Raw genomic sequence first — 19,393 nt, forward strand, 5'->3', positions numbered from 1 at the left:
CCTGCACCATGCGTGGGGCGTGCTCAGAGCTCCGGGGTCTGGGAGAGGAGGTGAGAGTGTGTTTGCACAGGGCGAGGGGGAGCCAACATCCGTGATCACAGAATATGGCACTTGAGATGGACTGGCACCCAGGAGGCCCAGCTGCCAGTCCCAGGAACAAATGTAATGCCCTTGACTGGCTTTTGGAAAAATTGCTGGGGTTGGTCAAGGTTGGACAGAACTCTAGCCAGGACCTCCCATGGCCCTTCCCAAGATGAGTCCAGGGCTCAAGCAGGATCTCTGGGCTTAAACCAATGTGCACCACTGGCTCTGCAGGGAGGAAAATCAACACCAGCCCTTCCCTCCCTCCCCTCCCCTGAGACCACCAAAAATGTTCCCTCCCCACAAATCACCCTTCACTGTGCATTCACCTCTGATACTTTTAAGTGAAAACATGAATTAGGCAAACTAATCAATTTGACAATTGTTGAGATCGGGGCTTTCTCACTGTAGTGGAAATGGCTTCTTTACTTGAAGTCTGCTAAGATGTCACTGAAAATATTGAGGAACAGGTGAGCGTGGTGATCCCTGAAGACCAGCGTGGGACGGAAACGAATGGATTTGTCACCGCAGCCACCCAACACCACACCTGTGAGAAGAGGCAGGAGGTAGGTGAGGAGCGTGGTTTCTCAAAGTCACGTGCTGGGAGAGCTAGGGGGAAAGTGATGCCCATTGGCGACGCTCATCCATCCATCCATCCATCATCATCCATCATGGAAGCCCAGGCTTCCATCTGTCCTTCCTACCACCCACCCATCCAGCCTTCATTTCCTTTCTCTCTCCGCTCATTCATCTCCTCCATCATTCTCTTCTTTCCTTCCCTCCACCCTCTCTCCTTTGAGTGCCTGCTTTGCTGCCCCTGAACTAGGTCTGGTGATAGAGAAATCCTGAGATAAAGTCCTTGCCTTCCAGAAAGTCGTGGAAGAGTGGGAAAAGAAAATAGGTAAGCAAATAAGTTGCAAAAGCACAGGCTGAATCGGAAGCACGTGTGAGGTGCTGAGCTATCACGGAGGAGGGACAGGCTCTGCTTATTTTAAAGGGTGACTTCACCAGTTACAGCTGGTGTCCTTTCCTTGTCGACGCTGTTTATGCTTTTTTTTTTTTTTAAGAGATGGAGTCTCACTCTGTCACCCAGTCCGGAGTGCAGTGGGCAATCTCACTCACTGCAACCTCCACCTCCCGGGTTCAAGCCATTCTCCTGCCTCAGTCTCCCAAGTAGCTGGGATTACAGGTGCCACCACCATGGCCAGCTAATTTTTGTAATTTTAGTAGAGATGAGGTTTTGCCGTGTTGGCCAGGCTGGTCTTGAACTCCTGACTTCAGCTGATCTGCCCACCTCGGCCTCCCAAAGTGCTGGGATTACAGGCATGAGCCACCACACCCGGCCTGTTTATGCCTTTGAGACCACGTCTTCTCATTTTTAAAATGGAGGTTGATTATCCCTGCCCTTCTGAGGCTGCTGCAAGGATTCTATAAGATGGCACAAGAAGAACTGACAATGTGCCTGACATAGAGTACATGCTCTGATCTCACCACAGCATCTGCCCTTACTCCTGCCACACATGTCCTCAGTGGCTTCCCACAGCTCCTAGGATGAAGTCTGGAGTGCTAAGCCTGATCTGCAGGCCCATGCCACCCGGGCCTGGCCTGTCCTCGCCTAGCTTCATCCCCTCCCAACCATTCGCCTTCACCCCCCCTTCTTTCCCTTTTACCACCTCTGTAAGCTCCATCCCACCTCAGGCCATCACATGCACCCTTCCCTCCGCCCAGAATGCTCTTCCTTACCTTCTTCACATGGTCAATCCCTGTTCATCAACACTTAGGGTAAAATGCTACTTCCTCAAGGGAGCCTTCCCTGATTTCCTACCCTCACCAACTGCTGCAGCTATTTGCTCTCTTAGCCGCGTTTTCTCCTTCCCAGGACTTAAAATTGCAATGGATTGTTTGTGAAATGCCATGTGGAAAGCCATGCCTTCCTGCTACACTGCATGCTTCCTGAAGGAAGGGGCTCTGATGGTGTTCATCATCACTGTAACTATCTCCAGTGTCCACTTACAACTCACCTCCTCAGTGAACACTTGCTGAGTAAATAAATGGATAAAGAAATCCCATTCATAATGTTCTCTTCTTTGGAGAAAGAGCATTCAGGCTATTTTCAGACCTGTGTACCACCTGCCCCCTACACAAAATACTGCTGAGTACCTAGCAACATTTTGCAGCTACAGCAGGAAAAACTGGATGCTGATGAAACTCAGCAGCCACTCCTGGCCCCTTACCTTTGTTCCTGGCAGTTAAAATGAGCTTATTCCGTATGGAATCATCGGGAGTATCGAAGGAGCAAAAGGTGCCTCGTCCTCTCACCCTGCTGATGTACTGGGGGTACCGGGCCTGCAGTGGGGGGAGACAAGGCTGGCGTCAAAGCCCATCACCTGTGTACCAGCTGGGCTTAATGGCTATGCTTCGTCAAAGGCCTCCCATGGTCCAGCCTTGGCCTGTGCATGGACTGGCAGGACCTCCAGGGGGTTAACAGCTCTGGTGACATTCAGGCCTGGGTTCAAAGCCCAGCTGTGCACATCTGTGTTGTGTGGAGGAAAAAAAACCACCACCACCACCAACAACAACAACCAAGCCCAGCTCTGTCTCTTTCTCACTGGATAACCTTGGGCCACTCAAGTGCCTCTGTTTACCCTGCTATAAACGGAAGGATTTAAATGCTGTTGACCCCAGTGGGGCTGTGGTGGGACTTTAGCAAGATAAGGTTCACATGTTAAGTCCTAAGCCCGGGGCTGGGCACTTGGTGGGTGCTCCACAGGTGTTACTCATCTCTATTGTCAGCTCTTCTAGAAAGGTGGTGGTTCTTCTAGGAGAAGAAATGTCTGTCCTCCCTCAGGGCTTTGAGATTGGGAGCTATCCTGGATTCAACAGTTTCCTCCCACTGCCCCTGAAATTCGTGTTTATCTGGAACCTGTGACTAGGACCTAATTTGGAAATAAGGTCTTCACAGAAATAGTTAGGTTAAGATGAGGTCTTCCTGCATTAGAATGGCCCCTAATGCAATGACTTTTTTTTTTTTTTTTTTTTTTTTTTTTTTTTTTTTTTTTTGAGATGGAGTCTCACTCTGTTGCCCAGGCTGGAGCTCAGTGGCACCATCTCGGCTCACTGCAACCTCCGCCTCCCGGGTTCAAAGATTCTTGTGCCTCAGCCTCCTGACTAGCTGGGATTACAGGCACCTGCCATCACACCTGGCTAATTTTTTTTTTTTTTTTTTTGTAGTTTTAGTAGAGACGGGGTTTCACAGTGTAGGCCAGGCTGGTTTCGAACTCCTGACCTCAAGTGATCCCCCTGCCTTGGCCTCCCAAAGTGCTGGGATTACAGGTGTGAGCCACAGCGCCTGGCTCAATGACTGGTATCTTTATAAGAAGAAGACAATTTGGAGACAGACACAGGCACAGTGGGGAGAACGCCAAGTGATGCCAGAAGCAGAGTGAAGCCTCCACAGGTCAAGGAACATGAAGGATTCCCGGCAGCCACGAGGTGGAGAGGGGCATGGAACAGATTCTCCCCCAGAGCCTCCAGAAGGAGCCAACTCTGCTGAAATCTTAATTTCAGACCCTGGCCTCCAAACTGTGAGAGAATAAATTCTTGTTTTAACCCACGCAGTTTGTCGTGATTTTTTACAGCAGACAAGGAAACAAATGCAGGTGCCTAGTCTGGAGGACTCTGATTTCACCTTACTCTCTGCTATCCATATGAAGGACAGCAAACAAGGGCTTGGAAAACCCCAAATAATTTCAGGGTACTGGGGGCTGAGTTGGGGGAGCAAGTCTTATTTCACGGCAGCTCCTGGGTAGAAACTGGAGACATGGTCCTATTCTGGGGGTGACAGAGCCGGGCACTGTGTTAGACACTTACATGCACAATTTGTTTCTTTCTTTTCGTGGAGGATGGGTTCTCACCGTGTTGCCCAGGCTGGTCTCAAACTCAGCTGAGCTGAAGGCAATCCTCCTGCTTCTGCCTCCCTAAGTGCTGGGGTTACAGGCATGAGCCCCTGTGCCTGGCAGTGGGCACACTCTTGAATCCCCTGCCAGTGAAGAAGGGCTCACTTTGGTCTATACAGATAAGGAAACTGAGGCTCAGAAGTCCTTCCGGCACTTATTCTAGCATGTTCCTTGCACTTGTCGACTGCTGGGGAGCTGGCAGTTTGAACACACCCCTCCATCTCCCACCAGAGTGTGTCCCTGGGGTGATTTAGAATAGTCTCTTCCATTTAGACACCCCTTCAGGCCTGCGTGCCACACTCACACACACACATCCACACACCTCCTTACGGTTAGGAGTGACCACGTGACTGGCTCTTAGTCAAGTGTTAGAAGTGTTATGTGAGATTTCTGGGAAGGCTGCTAAAGACAAGAAGGGGACCACTCTGTCCTTCCCTTCTTTTTCCTTCCTATTGCCTGGAATTGAGATGCAACGGCTGGAGCTGCAGGAGTCATTTTGGCCCATGATGAAAGCTTGAGGGTAGTGAGTAATCCAGTCCCAGCAGTGGAGGGCAGTGCTGCCGAGTGGTGAGTATGCAACAGGTTGCACAGAGGAGGGAATAATGAACACACCAGAGGGGGTGAGAGAGGGAGTGCTTGGGGGCCTCTCAAAGGGGGGATGTCTGAATTTGGTGTCAAAACATAACGAGGGCCGGGCACGGTGGCCCATGCTCGTAAATCCCAGCACTTTGGGAGGCTGAGGCAAGCGGATCACCTAAGGCCCGGAGTTTGAGACCAGCCTGGCCAACATGGTGAAACCCCGTCTCTACTCAAAATACAAAACAATCAGTAGGGCGTAATGGCACATGCCTGTAATCCGAGCTACTCGGGAGGCTGAGGCCGGAGAATCTCTTGAACCCAGGAGGCAGCGGTTGCAGTGAGCCGAGATTGCGCCACTGCACTCCAGCCTGGGTACAGAGCAAGACTTGGTCTCAAGAAATAAATAAGTTAACAAATAAAATAAAATAAAATAAATGAAAAAGATAACCAGTGCCGGCAGGTGCTGCCCAGCACTTTGGGATGCTGAGGTGGAAGGACTGCTTGAGGCCAGGAGTTCAAGGCCAGACTGGCTAACATAGCTTGACCATGTCTCAATATTAAAAAAATTAAAAAAAAAAATAAAAAAGAAAACCAGGAGTTCAGGAACAGGGGTTGGAATGCGATGGAGGGTTGGGGAGGCATCCCCCGCAGAGGACACGCACGTGCAAAGCCGCCGAGGCTAGAAGCAGCACAGCCCATGATGAATTGCTGGAACAGCAGGCCGAACACCTTGCTGAAGAGCTCCAGTGTCACCCTGGAGGCTGCGGAGAGCCATGGGTGGTGGGGGCGGGGCAAGGGAGGGGGTGTTACCTGGAGGTCCAGCAGTCCTGTGAGCAGGGCCTTCCCGGCATGGGCTGCGTTATTTAGCAGGTCCTCCCGCTTGATGATGTTGATGACCTCAGCCAGCAACAGGTTCTTGGACGGGTCCCCCAGCCAGGTGTTGAAGATCCGGTAAGGCTGGAATGAGGAACGGGTGTTGGAAGGGTTCACGCACATGCACACCCTGCAGGGGTCACTTCCCCCAGGCCCAGGAAACCAAGACAGTCGGTTCCTTAACTCCTATAACCCTCATTTTATACAGGGGGAAGCTGAGGTTCTGGGAGGCTAAGTGATTTGTCCAAGGCAAAAGTAACATACAAGTGGAGTTGGAACTGGATTGCCAGCAGTGACTCTCAAAGATCACCCACTTTACCCCTCCATGAATGATTCAGGGTGGCCATGCGGCCAACTAAAACACCCTTCCCAGCCTCCCTTATGGCTAGAGGTGGCCATGTGACTGGGTCTTAGTCGAGTATTGGAAATAGACATATTATGTGAGATTTCTAGAAAGGCTGCTAAAGACAAGAAGGGGGCCACTTTTTCCTTCCCTTCTTTTTCTTTCCTACTGCCTAGAATTGAGATGTGATGGCTGGAGCACCAAAAGCCATTTTGGACCATGAGGCAACCTTGAGGGTAGAAACTACATGTAGGAATGGTGAAAGGACGTTGGCCCCTGATGGCTGTGTGTGTGTGTGTGTGTGTGTGTGTGTGTGTGTGTAAATCTGTATGCACATATGGCAGTACACAGTGTAGTGGGTAAGAGTATGGGCTCTGGGTTGGAATCCCAGCTTTGTCACTTAACAGGCTGTGTGACCTTTGACAAACTACTTAACCTCTCTGTGCCTGATTCCTCATTAGTAAAATGGGGACAAAAATAACACCGACTTGGTTAGATTGTTCTCAGGATTAAAAGTATTATGAGAAACACTTAGAACTAGGCACAGAGCAAATGCTCAGTCTGCTGCGGCAGCTGTTGATATTATTGTGTGCACACAGAGAGAAATCAGGAAAAGGCTGATGGTGGACTGTTCCAGAGTCGGCCTTACAGAGAGAGCTGGGAGGGCACACCACTGCTAACTGCATTGATAAGAACTGGGCCTTAGAAAACCTGCGACCCAGTAGGTGCCCACCCAGCTCCTCGATGGTGAGAAAGGAACAGTTAGGAGAAGAGGATGCTCCCTTCTCTGCCCTGGATGTAGAGAGAAGGCTGGCTCCAACTCACGGCATTAGGTCTGAACTCCTCCTTGTGGAAGAAACCCCCAGTCATCATCTTCTTGCTGAAGGTCATCACGTCTGCTGGGTCATCCAAGCCCCAGTGCTCATGGGCCCAGAACTTGCCCGTGCAGCCTCCTCCGGTCTGGACCTCGTCCACCAAGAAGGCGCAGCCATGCTGGCCGGAGAAGAGCGAGGAGGGAGAAATAAACACCCGTGGGAGGCCAGAAACTCATGCCCTCCACAGCCAGCCAACTGCCAAACCCTGGGTCCACACACATCGTGCTTGTTTTCTGAATAGCAAACCAGCCCCACGTTCTTGAGCTGTGCACAAAAAAACTAATCAAAACACTTAAGATGAGTAGTTCCAACCAGAGCTATATCTGAGTGTTTCCTAAAACTGCTGCGCTGGAACAAAAAAAACCCAGAACATTAAATACTCCCTGCACCAACACAGAGCAGCATGTCATCTGGCTTCAGTGTCGGGTCTCGACCTCGTCAGAGGCAGCTGTGTCCAACAGTGAGGCCTCGAATGTGCTTCCCAGACTTCAGCTGCCATGTTCTGCTTGTCACCAGGGCTATTTCTAACTCAGCATCTGTGTTAAGCCAACTCACGTCTTATAACTTTTATCTCTGAACTTCTCGGTTAGATTGCCAGTTATATATGCAGAAGACATTAAAACAAACACACAATATAAAGAAAGGAAATCAGTGTTCAAAGAGATACCTGCACTCTCAGGTGTATTGCAGCACTGATCACCATAGCCAAGATACGGAATCAATCTGTCCATCAGTGGATGAATGGATAAAGTAAATATGGTACATATACACAATTGGCCAGGCGTGGTTGCTCTCGCCCGTAATTCCAGCACTTTGGGAGGCTGAGGCGGGCAGATCACCAAAGGCCAGGAGTCCGAGGCCAGCTTGGCCAACATGGCGAAACCCCATCTCTACTAAAAATACAAAAATTAGTTGGGTGCGGTGTCGTCCACCTGTAATCTCAGCTACTTGGGAGACTGAGGCAGGAGAATCACTTGGACCCAGGAGGCAGAGGCTACAGTGAGCCAAGATCATGCCACTGCACTCCAGCCTGGGCAAGAGTGAGACTGTCTCAAAAAAAAAGAAAAAGAAAATATGGTACATATACACAATGGGATACCATTCAGCTGGAAAAAGAATGAAATTATGTCATTAGCAATGACGTAGATGGAACTACAGGACATTATGTTAAGTGACATAAGCCAGACACAGACAAATGTTGCATGTTCTCATGTGGGGACTAAAAACATTTCCCTTATGAAGAATAGAGTTGAATGACGGCTATCAGAGGCTGGCAAGGCTAATGGGGAGGTGGAGATAAATAGGGGTTGGTTAATGGATACAAAAGTACAGTTAGATAGAAGAATAAGATCTAGTGTCCAGTAGCACAATAGGGTGATTATAAATTTATTGCATATTTCAAAATAACTAGGAATGGATTTGGAATATTCCCAATACAAAGAGATGATAAATGTTTTAGATGATGGATATCCAATTACCCAGATTTGACCATTATGCATCACAACTATTATGTATCCATAAAGATTTTTTAAAAAGATTTTAAGGCCAAGCGCAGTGGCTCAGGCTTGTAGTCCCAGCACTTTGGGAGGCAGAGGCAGGCAGATCACCTGAGGTCAGGAGTTTGAGACCAGCCTGGCCAACATGGCGAAACCTCATCTCTACCGGAAATACAAAAATTAGTTGGGTCTGGTGACGTGTGCCTGTAGTCCCAGCTACTTGGGAGGCTGAGGTGGGAGAATCGTTTGAACCTGGGAGGTGGGGGTTGCAGGTAGCTGAGATTGCACCACTGCACTCCAGCCTGGGCAACAAAAAAAAAAAAAAAAAAAAAAAAAAAATATATATATATATATATAAAATATAGTAGTTTTAGGGAAGAATCCCCATCCTTTCGCCAACCCCAACTTCTCCACCCCTAATGCTGACAGACAGCCTCTGCAGGTCTGGAGGTTGACAGAAACTCCAAGGCAGAGGTGCTGCTGGCCCTTTACTCTGGGAACTCAACCCAGAAAGCCCAATGGCTCCATCCAACCTCAGCCCCGTCCACTGACCTTCCTGGCGATGTCTCTCAGCTTCCGAAAGAAGTCATCGGACGCGTGGTTGTCTCCACCCTCGGACTGGATGGGCTCCACGATGATCCCGACCACCGTCTTCTTCTTTTTCCGATATTTCACAATCAGATCCTCCACCTGGATCCCAAAGGGGAAAGTGACCACCGCTGGCAGAGGCTTGTGACCAGTATCCGTGGGTGGGAATCTGGGGTTCGATGAGCCCCCGTGCAATTTTATTGGAAATGTGTTTGTGTGCATTTCCTAAGACCAGTGAAGCCTCTGTTAGAAGCTATGTGTGTGGATGGGAATGTATCCTACTTGAGATCGGTGCTAGCACCTGGGTGGATACAAACGAATAACTTGGGGCAAGGAATTTAGCTTCAGAAGCCTCACTTTCCTGTTGTGTTATATGGGCACCCTGACAGAATCCACCTTCCAGGGACGTGGAGAGGACTGAATGACAAAATATAGCACTACGAGTTGATTGCTGGGCCAGATGTTTTAGCTGTGGTTCTGCCTCTGTTTTACATGGAACATGCACCTGTCGCTTAACCTTGTTATGTGGGAAATAGCTATATCACAGGTATACTGAGAGAAATAAAGGTGAGAGCATTCACACACACACACACACACACACACAGAGAGAGAGAGAGAGAAAATACAGCACAGAGTCTGGCACACATAAAGTGGTGGCTGCTACTATTACATTAGCACGACTATATTATTATTGATTATTATTGTTCCTATTCTTACAGTATTATTGCTATTACTGGTGTGAGAATCCTTTTGGGGCAGAATCGGAGATATATCCTTGGTTAAAAAACTGTTCTAAGGGCCAGGTGTGGTGGCTCACACCTGCAATCCCAGCACTTTGGGAGGCTGAGGCAGGAGGATAGCTTGAGGCCAGGAGTTTGAGACCAGCCTGTGCAACACAGTGTGGTTCATCTCTGCAAAACATTTAAAAATTAGCTGGGCATGGTGGCTGCGTGCTTGTAGTCTCAGCTACTTGAGAGGCTGAGGTGGGAGGACCCCTTGAACCAGGACTGTGAGATCGCAGTGAGCTATGACCACACCACTGCACTCCAGCCTGTGCAAGACAGCAAGATCGTGTCTTTATTAAAAAGAAAGAGGCTGGGCACGGTGGCTCACAGCTGTAATCCCAGCACTTTGGGAGGCTAAGGCGGGCAGATCACTTGAGGTCAGGAGTTCCAGACCAGCCTGGCTACCATGGTGAAGCCTCATCTCTACTAAAAGTACAGAAATTAGTTGGGCATGGTGGCACACGCCTGTACTCCCAGCTACTCCAGTGGCTGACGCACGAGAATCGCTTGAACCCAGGAGGCAGAGGTTGCAATGAGCCGAGATATCGTGCCACTGCACTCCAGCCTGGGCAACAGAGTGAAACTCTGTCTCAAAAAAAAAAAAAAAAGAAAGAAAAAAAAAAAGAAAAAGAAAAACCCCAAACCGTACATCTAGATAGACTAACAAGTGAAAGCTTTCTTTGTTATGTACAATTAAGGAAAAGCCTCTGTGTGGGTGATAAGATTTTGACCTTGGTTTCCACCAGTCACCCCAAGGAAGCTCTGAGATACTTTTCTTTCTTTTTCTTTTTCTTTTTTGACATGGAGTTTCACTCTTGTTGCCCAGGGTGGAGTGCAATGGCGCGATCTTGGCTCACCACAACCACTGCCTCCCTGGTTCAAGTGATTCTCCTGCTTTGGCCGCCGGAGTAGCTGGGATTACAGGCATGCACCACCATGCCCGGCTAATTTTGTATTTTTAGTAGAGACGGGGTTTCTCCATGTTAGTCAGGCTGGTCTTGAACTCTCGACCTTAGGTGATCCGCCCACCTCAGCCTCCCGAAGTGTTGCAATTACAGGCATGAGCTGCCATGCCCCGTTTTTCTTTGTTTTCAGAGCATTGTGCTGTAAGTGTAAAATACACACGGTGTTTCAAAAACTGAATACCAAGGCCGGGCGCGGTGGCTCATGCCTGTAATCCCAGCACTTTGGGAGGCCGAGGCGGGCGGATCAAGAGGTCAGGAGATCGAGACCATCCTGGCTAACACGGTGAAACCCTGTCTCTACTAAAAATACAAAAAATTGGCCGGGTGTGGTGGTGGGTGCCTGTAGTCCCAGCTACTCGGGAGGCTGAGGCAGGAAAAAGGCATGAACCCGCGAGGCGGAGCTTGCAGTGAGCCAAGATCTAGCCACTGCACTCCAGCCTGGGCGACAGAGCGAGACTCTATCTCAAAAACAAAGCAAAACAAAACAAAACAAATGTGACTCCTTGGCAGTTTCCAGACAGGGTGTAAAAATGAAAAAAAAAAAAGGTAACTATTGGAAAAGCTATAATTACATATGTAGCTTGCATTATATTTCTATTGGACAGCGCTGTACGTGATGCCATTATCTTGTCTCTTCTATTTACCACTGAATACCCAGCACCTAGCACCTTGATTGACATCTAGTAGGTGCTCAATAAATATGAACTGATTGAACATGATGATGTGCCTAAGAAAAGCCAGCAGCCTTATTTGAGCTCAAATCTATACCCAAAAAGTGATATTTTTTTTTCCAGCTGCAGATTACTTCTAATGTCTTCCCTGGAACCCCCATATACTGAGTGGATCTAAAGAGGGCTGCGCTGGATGATGTGGAAACGTGGGGTGGGAGGGTGCTGCCTGTCCTCAGCCTCTCCCATAGCATCCCCCGACCCACAGCAACTCAAAGCCCCAAGACTTGGGAGAAGACAAAACCAGTGGTTTAGAGGATCCTGTGGAACCATTTTTTCCTGTGGGATATCCCATAATCTTTCTTTCTGTCTGTCTCTTTTTTTTTTTTTTTGAGACAGAGTCTCACTCCATTACCCAGGCTGGAGTGCAGTGGTGCAATCTCGGCTCACTGCAACCTCTGCCTCACGGGTCCAAGGGATTCTTGTGCCTCAGCCTCCCTAGTAGCTGGGATTACAGGCATGTGCCACCACACCCGGCTAATTTTTAGTAGAGATGGGGTTTCACCATGTTGGCCAGGCTGGTCTCGAACTCCTGGCCTGAGGTGATCCACCCGTCTCGGCCTCCCGAAGTTTTGGGATTACAGGCAGAGCCACTGCGCCTAGCCCCATATTCTTTCAACAGACCTATTTTCTCTTATTTTAGGGTGATTGACTCTTATCTTCCAAGAAACTTAAGTGATACAGAAATTGGTATCAGAGTTGGGTGATGGATGCTGTGACAGAAACAGTGTGTCTCACACAAACTCTCCCAATATGGAACATTTGGGACGCAAGGACTCTGTGTCCCTGCTTCCCCCTGGGGGAGCACTGCACAGATCCCCAGATAAACCCTTCGTCTGTTTCTCTACTCCCCAAGTCTTGGGGCGGCAAGAGCAACGGGACTGGTGGGTGGGGAGGATCCGGAGGGTATGAGCATTACCTCTTCCAGACAGCGCGCCTCCTCCTGTTGGTTCTCTTTCACAAACTCTTCCAGAGGGTATTTCAGCCTTGGGAACGGTGCAATGGGCCAGTCAAAGGAAGGGATGTCGATCTTGTGAATGGCTTTAGAGTGCGTGGTCGCTAAGCAACCTGAGTTCAGCAAAACAGAAAAGCAGCCGCTTGGCTTGGGGAAGCAGGCAGTACTGTCTTTGTAAAGGAGACGATAGGCTTTTCAGCGTAAGGCTGTCAATGGGCAGGGAGACCTGTTGCCTGGGAGACCCCAGTTGTTTTTATCGTTTAATTTTTAATTTTTCTGGGTGCATAGTAGGTGTATATACTTGGGGAGTACATGAGATGTTTTGATAGTGAACCCCAGTTCTCATCCAGAAGCTGAAGGGGAACACTCGAACCCTTAATTGGCATGCGTGCGTGGGTATGTGTTTGCATTGCGATTAATCACAGACGCAGCGCAGGCTTTGAAGACAGAGTCAAGAGTTCCAGTCCCGGCTCTGTCACTGAATAGCCTTGGAAATTCTTCCTCTTCCTGAACCCTGATTCTCACATCTGCAAAGCAGGAATAATAATCCCCACTCTGCAGGGGATTGTGTGCAATCGGTGAGACAATATGTGTAAACTGCTAATGTCAGCCGCCGCTATTGTTGCTGTTATTATTATTATTCTAAACGCCACCTTGGGAGCACACTGGTTCCTCCTTACCCATGGTCCTCCCGTGGAACGCGCCCATGAAGGAGAGGATGCTGTAGTCAGGGCAGCCAGGGGCCTAAAACCAAGAAATATGAGTCATTAGTCATAGTTGTAAGGATGAGGGAACTGTATTATTGCCCCTGCAAGTCTAGAGGGACACAGAAATCTATCAGAAGAACCAGGAATCCTTCTCAGGCAAAAGTTACACATGGGACCACTGGGGTCTATATCCAAGGCACACGTTTTATTTGCATACATACTTAAATTTTTTAAGTCACAAAATTTAGGCCGGGCGCAGTGGCTCATGCCTGTAATCCCAGCACTTTGGAAGGCTGAGGCAGGCGGATCATTGGAGGTCAGGAGTTTGGGATCAGACTGGCCAACAAGGTGAAACCCCGTCTCTACTAAAAATACAAAAATTAGCCAGGCGTGGTGTTGGGGGCCTGTAAACCTAGCTACTTGGGAGGCTGAGACAGGAGAATCGCTTGAACCCGGGAGGCAGAGGTTGCAGTGAGCCGAGTTCGTGCCACCGCATCCCAGCCTGGTCAACAAGAGCGAGACTCTGTCTCAAAAAAAGTTGCAAAATTTAAAATCAAGAAATTTCACATGAAGACCTGAACTTCTGGCTTCTAACCAGTGCTGCACCGTTTGGACCCATTTTCCTCCTGTGGCAGCTGTAGGTGGCCAAGCAGCACCCACTGCCCGCCTACCTCCGGCTGCTGGGGACTCCTGGGTTTTCAGCCCCTGTTCTACAGGCTCTTCAACTTCCTCCCCATCCCCTGGCTCCCTACTATTCAGGCCCCCACAGGTGTCAGGTGGGTCAGGTGCTGATGGGTGCACGCCTGCATCCCAGGGTGACCAAGGCAAGGGGCTGAGCTAGGTACCTTGCAGGAAACCCCCCAGGCCTTTGGAAGGGGTCTGTGGTGCTAGAAAGCGGGCGAGGGGAGGCCCCCACCGGGCGCTCTCCCATGGCAGCTGTGCCTTGGGTTCAGGAGGGGTGCATGGATGCCCTGTTCCTTCCCAGCCCCAAGCAAATGGCACAGCTGCAACTCCTTGCATTGTTTTCTGACTCTCCACCCAGCAAGGAAATCCAAACACGTTTCCAACTGACTCAGGCAGAACTGCTGGAGGTGCCTCAGAGGCAACTGTGGGGGCCCCCAAGTCTCTAGGAGGTTGGCATTTTCTCAGGCTGATTGAGCACCAATTCCCTGAGACTTCCGGGAAAAACCCTAAGACCTCCTCCCACAAATTCCAGAAACCCTCTTGTCATTTGTTTGTTCGTTTGTTTGTTTGTTTTTGAGAAGGAGTCTTGCTTTGTCACCAGGCTGGAGTGCAGTGGTGCGATCTCGGCCTACTGCAACCTCCGCTCCCCCTGGGTTCAAGCGATTCTCCTGCCTCAGCCTCCTGAGTAGCTGGGATTACAGGTACCCGCCACCATGTCCAGCTAATTTTTGTATTTTTAGTAGAGAGAGGGTTTCACCATGTTGGCCAGGCTGGTCTGGAACTCCTGACCTCAGGTGATCCACCCACCTTGGCCTCCCAAAGTGCTGGGATTATAGGCATAAGCCACTGTGCCTGGCCTCTTGTCATTTTTTTTATTTGTCTTCTGATTGTACATGTAATTAATATATACACATCATTTTGCATATTTGCATTCAGCCATGAATGATGAGGAGATCCAAAAATGTTGATGGTCTAGGATGCCCATGGATATCAAATGAGAAAAGCAGAGTTAGAGAAAGAGGGGTGTCCTAAGACACTGGTGAAGGCTGATCAGAGAGATCTCCACTCAGCCTTTTTTTGTGAGACAGGTCTCATTCTGTCACTCAGGATGGAATACAGTGGCTCAATCTCTGCTTACTGCAACCTCCGCCTCCCAAGTTCAGGGGATTCTCTTGCCTCAGCCTCCCGAGTAGCTGGGATTAAAAGCCTGTGCCATCATGCTCAGCTAATTTTTGTATTTTAAGTAGAGACGGGGTTTCACCATGTTGGCCAGGCTGATCTCGAACTCCTGACCTCAAGTGATCCTCCTGCCTTGGCCTCCCAAAGTGCCGGGATTACAGGTGTGAGCCACTGCGCCCAGCCTCCACTCAGCCTTGATACCCAGGGAACAGACTTGAGACTGGGAACAACACCTCAGGAGCCCTTCCTTTTTTGTTGTTGTTGTGTTTTGTTTTGTTTTGAGATGGAGTCTTGCTCTGTTGCCCAGGCTGGAGGGCAGTGGTGCGATCTCGGCTCACTAAAACTCTGCCTCCTGGGTTCAAGCAATTCTCCTGCCTCAGCCTCCTGAGTGGCTAGGATTACAAGCACCCGTCATCACACCTGGCTAATTTTTGTATTTTTAGTAGAGACGGGGTTTTGCCATGTTGGCCAGGCTAGTCTGGAACTCCTGACCTTGGGAGATCCACCTGACTTGGCCTCCCAAAGTGCTGGGATTACAGGCGTGAACCCCAGCAGCTGCCCTTTTGTTTTTGTTTGTTTGTTTTGAGAGGAGTCTTGCTCTGTCACCCAGGCTGGAGTGTAGTGGTGTGATCTCGGCTCACTGCAACCTCCACCTCCCAAGTTCAAGTGATTCTCCTGCCTCAGCCTCCCGAGAAGCTGGGATTACATGCGTGTGCCACCATGCCCAGGTAATTTTTGTCTTTTTAGTAGAGATGGGGTTTCACCATATTAGCCAGGCTGGTCTCGAACTCCTGACCTCAGGTGATCCACCTGGCTCAGCCTCCCAAAATGCTGGGATTACAGGCATGAGCCACTGTGCCCAGCCTGGCCCTTCCTAATTGAGAAGGACAGTGCCAGCCAGCCAGCAACAGCCCGGGAGAGGCTGTGCAGCTTCCCCAGATATACGTGGTGCAAGCCCAGCTGCACTCACCTGGTTAATCATGCATGTCTCCAGCTCCTCCTGGGAGAAGCCCCTCTGCCCTCTTTCCTTACTCTGAAACAATAGAACAGAACAAAATCTCAGAGACGCTCTGGGGTAGTTAGGGCTTCAACTTTCCAATCAAACCGATATTCAGTCCAAACAAGTAGAAACTGCTTTCTCAGGAGTGATCTCATGTATTAATTGTTGCAGGTCTGTACTGAAACATGAGGCTACCAATTGTGCTTGCAACAAAAGAAACTAACACACATAATACATTAAGCACCATCAGCAATGATGAAGATCTGTTGGATTAACATCTGCTGAGAGAGTATATGTTTTGCCAGCAAGAATGGAGGCCAGGTGTGCTGGCTCAAATCTGTAATGCTAGCACTTTGGGTGGCTAACACAGGAGGATTACTTGAGGCCAAGAGTTTGAGACCATGCTGGGTAACAAAGTGGGACTCTGTCTCTGCAATTTAGAATACTTAAATAAAATTAAATTTAAATATTTAAATAAAATAACCCAGAGGCACAACCCAGAGACCTTGGCTTGCCTGGAAGGGCTTTTTTTTTTTTTTTTTTTAACAGGGTCTTGCTCTTGCTCTGTCTCTCAGGTTGGAGTGCAATAGCGTGATATCAGCTTACTGCAGCCTCGACCTCCCAGGCTCAAGTGATCCTCCCACCTCAGCCTTCCAAGTAGCTGGGACTACAGGCACGTGCCACCATGCCCAGCTAATTTGTTGTATTTTTTATAGAGATGGGGTTTCGCCATGTTGCCCAGGCTGGTTTTGAACTCTTGGACTCAAGTGATCTGCCTGCCTCAGACAATGTGACCACCCCAAATTGAGGGACTTTAAGAACTTTCTTTTTGGGTCTTACTCTGTCACCCAGGCTGAAATGCAGTGGCACGACCATGGCTCACTGCAGCCTTGACCTCCCAGGCTCCAGCAATCCTTCCACCTTAGCCTCCAGAATAGTTGGGACTACAGCCACACGCCATCATGCCTGGCCAATTTTTGAATTTTTTTTTTTAGTAGAGATGGGGTTTTGTCATGTTGCCCCGGCTGGTCTTGAGCTCCTGGGCTCAAGTGATCTGCCCGCCTTTGCCTCTCAGAGTGTTGGGATTACAGGTGTGAACCACTGTGCCCAGCCCACATTGCATAGTTTTGATGCCAAAGCCTCAGCCCTTTGCACCATACCCCACTGGGCTGTCTGGAAAGTGCCATCCAGCAGTGGCCCTCCCTGTATTTTAACCCTGGTACTGATGTCTAATACTCCAGCCCATTGGAATGAACAGTCAGACAAGGGGTGAGCATGTGGCTGGGTGCTGGGGAGCCTGTGTGTGTGTGTGTGTGTGTGTGTGTGTGTGTGCCCCAAACCTCACCCGGTACCACATGAAGACGGTCTTGAAGGCGTTTTCATTGGAGCAGGAGCCGCAGGCCATGGTGATGAGCTGGGACATCCCTTTGGGAGCCACCTGCGGGGAGGGAAACTGCCGTGAGCCCAGGCTCACCATGACTCCTGTACTCCCGCTTCCCCTGGCTGGAGCTGAACCTTCACAGGGGCCGTACCGGGGACAGACGGAACCAGGGCTGTCCTGGAAGGTGTCGGACTGGGAGGGTGGGCTCAGGCTTTTCCAAGGGTGGCGGAGAAGCCCAAGGAGGCCCTGAGGCTGGCAGAGAGGAAACAAGGGGGGCAAAAGCCCACTCCTGATGCACCCGCCACTGTCTAAGACACCTAAACGTTCCAGGTGGGACATTGAGGTTCCCAATGGCTTTGTTTGTAGTAACTAAAACCGAGAAGTGGGGGCAGGATTGAATGACATATGCAAGGCTCCTATCATGTGACACATATTCATTTTGTCCTTTTGTCCTGCACACGAAGAATCCCTTCTGTCCTTTAAAAGAAAAATTTAAAATACTCTGCATGGAAGAATAAGCTCAGAGAGAAAGATTTCTATAGCAACACCTTATTCTTCATTGTCACCATCTCCGCTTTTCCCTTCCCCTGCCAGTACCGCGTCTGAAGACAGTGGGACTGCTTCTCCGAACTCACCGACAGCAAGGACTCCCGGAGCTTCTCCACAAAGTTCTCTGGAGGCAGGATTCCGAGGGCGGGTCTGTTGACAAACATGCTCTGCAAAAGGGCAAGAGACAAATGGTGACTTCTGGGGGCCTCACCCAGCTCCCTGCCCACAAACGGTGCTTTTCATAGCCCGTGTTCAAAAAGCCTCCAAATGGGATTGCAGGATGATGACGTTCTGTCAGTGTGGGGCATGGCAGATTTCCTTAAACCTTTAGAGAAATCCACTAGGATTGCTGTGGATGTTTTAAAAAAGGGTCAGTGTCCTAGTTGCAATATTGCATTGGCATTTTATAGGATGCTACTGCCGCTGGGGAAAACTGAGCGAAGGGTACATGGGGCTCTTTGTACTGGTTTTTGCAACTTCCTGTAAGTCTCTTTCTTTATGTATTTAACCATTAGAATGGCTAAAAAACAGGCAGAGTGCAGTGCCTCATGCCTATAATCCCTGAATTTTGGGAGGCCGAGGCGGGTGGATTGCTTGAGGCCAGGAGCTCGAGACCAGCCTGGCCAACATGGTGAAACCTTTTCTCTACTAAAAATACAAAAAGGGACTTTTGGAGTAGAGAAAGAGTCTCTTGGGCAAAATCAGTGTAACGTACTCAGTGCAAATCCAAAAAGCAGCATCACTGTGTAGGAGGAGACCCAAGGGCAGAGGGTTCCCCAGAGATGATTCTCCCAGTAGCTTTAGGACTTGGCTCGTGCTGCTAGAAACTGGCAGATTCCTACCTCGTGCTTTTTCTGTTTTGCGATCACTCAGTTGGGTCTAGGATAAGTAGTGAGGGAAGTTAATCATCCTCATTGTAGAGTTGGGGAAACTGAGGACCAGAGAGGTCAAGCAACTTGCCCAAGTCACACAGCAAAAAAGCAGCAGAACCACAACTCGGATCTAGGTTTACTGACTTTAGATGCCACTCTCTGTTAGATACTCCAGGTAGCCTCCACCTGAAAATGCTTATGCTTGGCACAACCCAATACCCATAAATGCTTATGCCTGGCTTGCCTGGAAGAGCTTTTTTTTTTTTTTTTTTTAACAGGGTCTTGCTCTCTCAGGTTGGAGTGCAGTAGCGTGATATCAGCTTACTGTAGCCTCGACCTCCCAGGCTCAAGTGATCCTCCCACCTCAGCCTTCCAAGTAGCTGGGACTACAGGTACATGCCGCCGCACCCAGCTAATTTTTTTGTATTTTTCAAAGAGACGGGGTTTCGCCATGTTGCCCAGGCTGGTCTTGAACTCTTGGACTCAAGAGTGATCTGTCTGTCTCAGCTTCCCAAAGTGCTGGGATTACAAGTGTGAGCCACTGTGCCCAACCCTGGAGGGGACTTTAAGGATTATTTCCTTCTGGCTCTGACCTGTTAGTGGGGCTCCTAAGAAATCACATCATGAGAATAGGGTGGAAGCAAGCTGGCCCTCACTGGCAGCAGGGAAATGGCTCCCAGAAGGGGACAGCAGGGCTGGCTGGCAGCTTGACAGCCTATCTGGGTCTAGGAACGATGTGGGGGTGATGTTCTTCCTCGAGAAAGCGTGACATTAAGAACAGAAGATATCTGGGACAT

At 49.5% G+C, this 19,393-nt stretch overlaps 1 protein-coding gene across 4 annotated transcripts in view; it reads right to left on the reverse strand.

The window, feature by feature from the left end:
- Nucleotides 1-405: 405 nt before the first annotated feature.
- The window catches only part of ABAT (4-aminobutyrate aminotransferase), a 99,835-nt gene continuing 80,847 nt past the window's right edge, over nt 406-19,393 (reverse strand). For all 4 annotated transcript variants that reach the window (XM_032144642.2, XM_032144645.2, XM_032144644.2 and 1 more), the window contains 10 exons: nt 17,811-17,891; nt 17,140-17,232; nt 15,765-15,827; nt 12,905-12,968; nt 12,189-12,337; nt 8,756-8,893; nt 6,658-6,825; nt 5,427-5,573; nt 2,316-2,427; nt 406-628 (listed from right to left, as the gene is read on the reverse strand). In XM_032144642.2, coding sequence (XP_032000533.1) covers nt 507-628; nt 2,316-2,427; nt 5,427-5,573; nt 6,658-6,825; nt 8,756-8,893; nt 12,189-12,337; nt 12,905-12,968; nt 15,765-15,827; nt 17,140-17,232; nt 17,811-17,891 — 1,137 coding nt within the window. In that variant the 3' untranslated portion in view covers nt 406-506. The remainder of the gene's footprint in view (nt 629-2,315; nt 2,428-5,426; nt 5,574-6,657; nt 6,826-8,755; nt 8,894-12,188; nt 12,338-12,904; nt 12,969-15,764; nt 15,828-17,139; nt 17,233-17,810; nt 17,892-19,393) is intronic.

The sequence above is a fragment of the Hylobates moloch genome, unplaced genomic scaffold, assembly GCF_009828535.3.
Source record: "Hylobates moloch isolate HMO894 unplaced genomic scaffold, HMol_V3 SCAFFOLD_23, whole genome shotgun sequence".
In the NCBI taxonomy this organism is placed as follows: Eukaryota; Metazoa; Chordata; class Mammalia; order Primates; family Hylobatidae; genus Hylobates; species Hylobates moloch.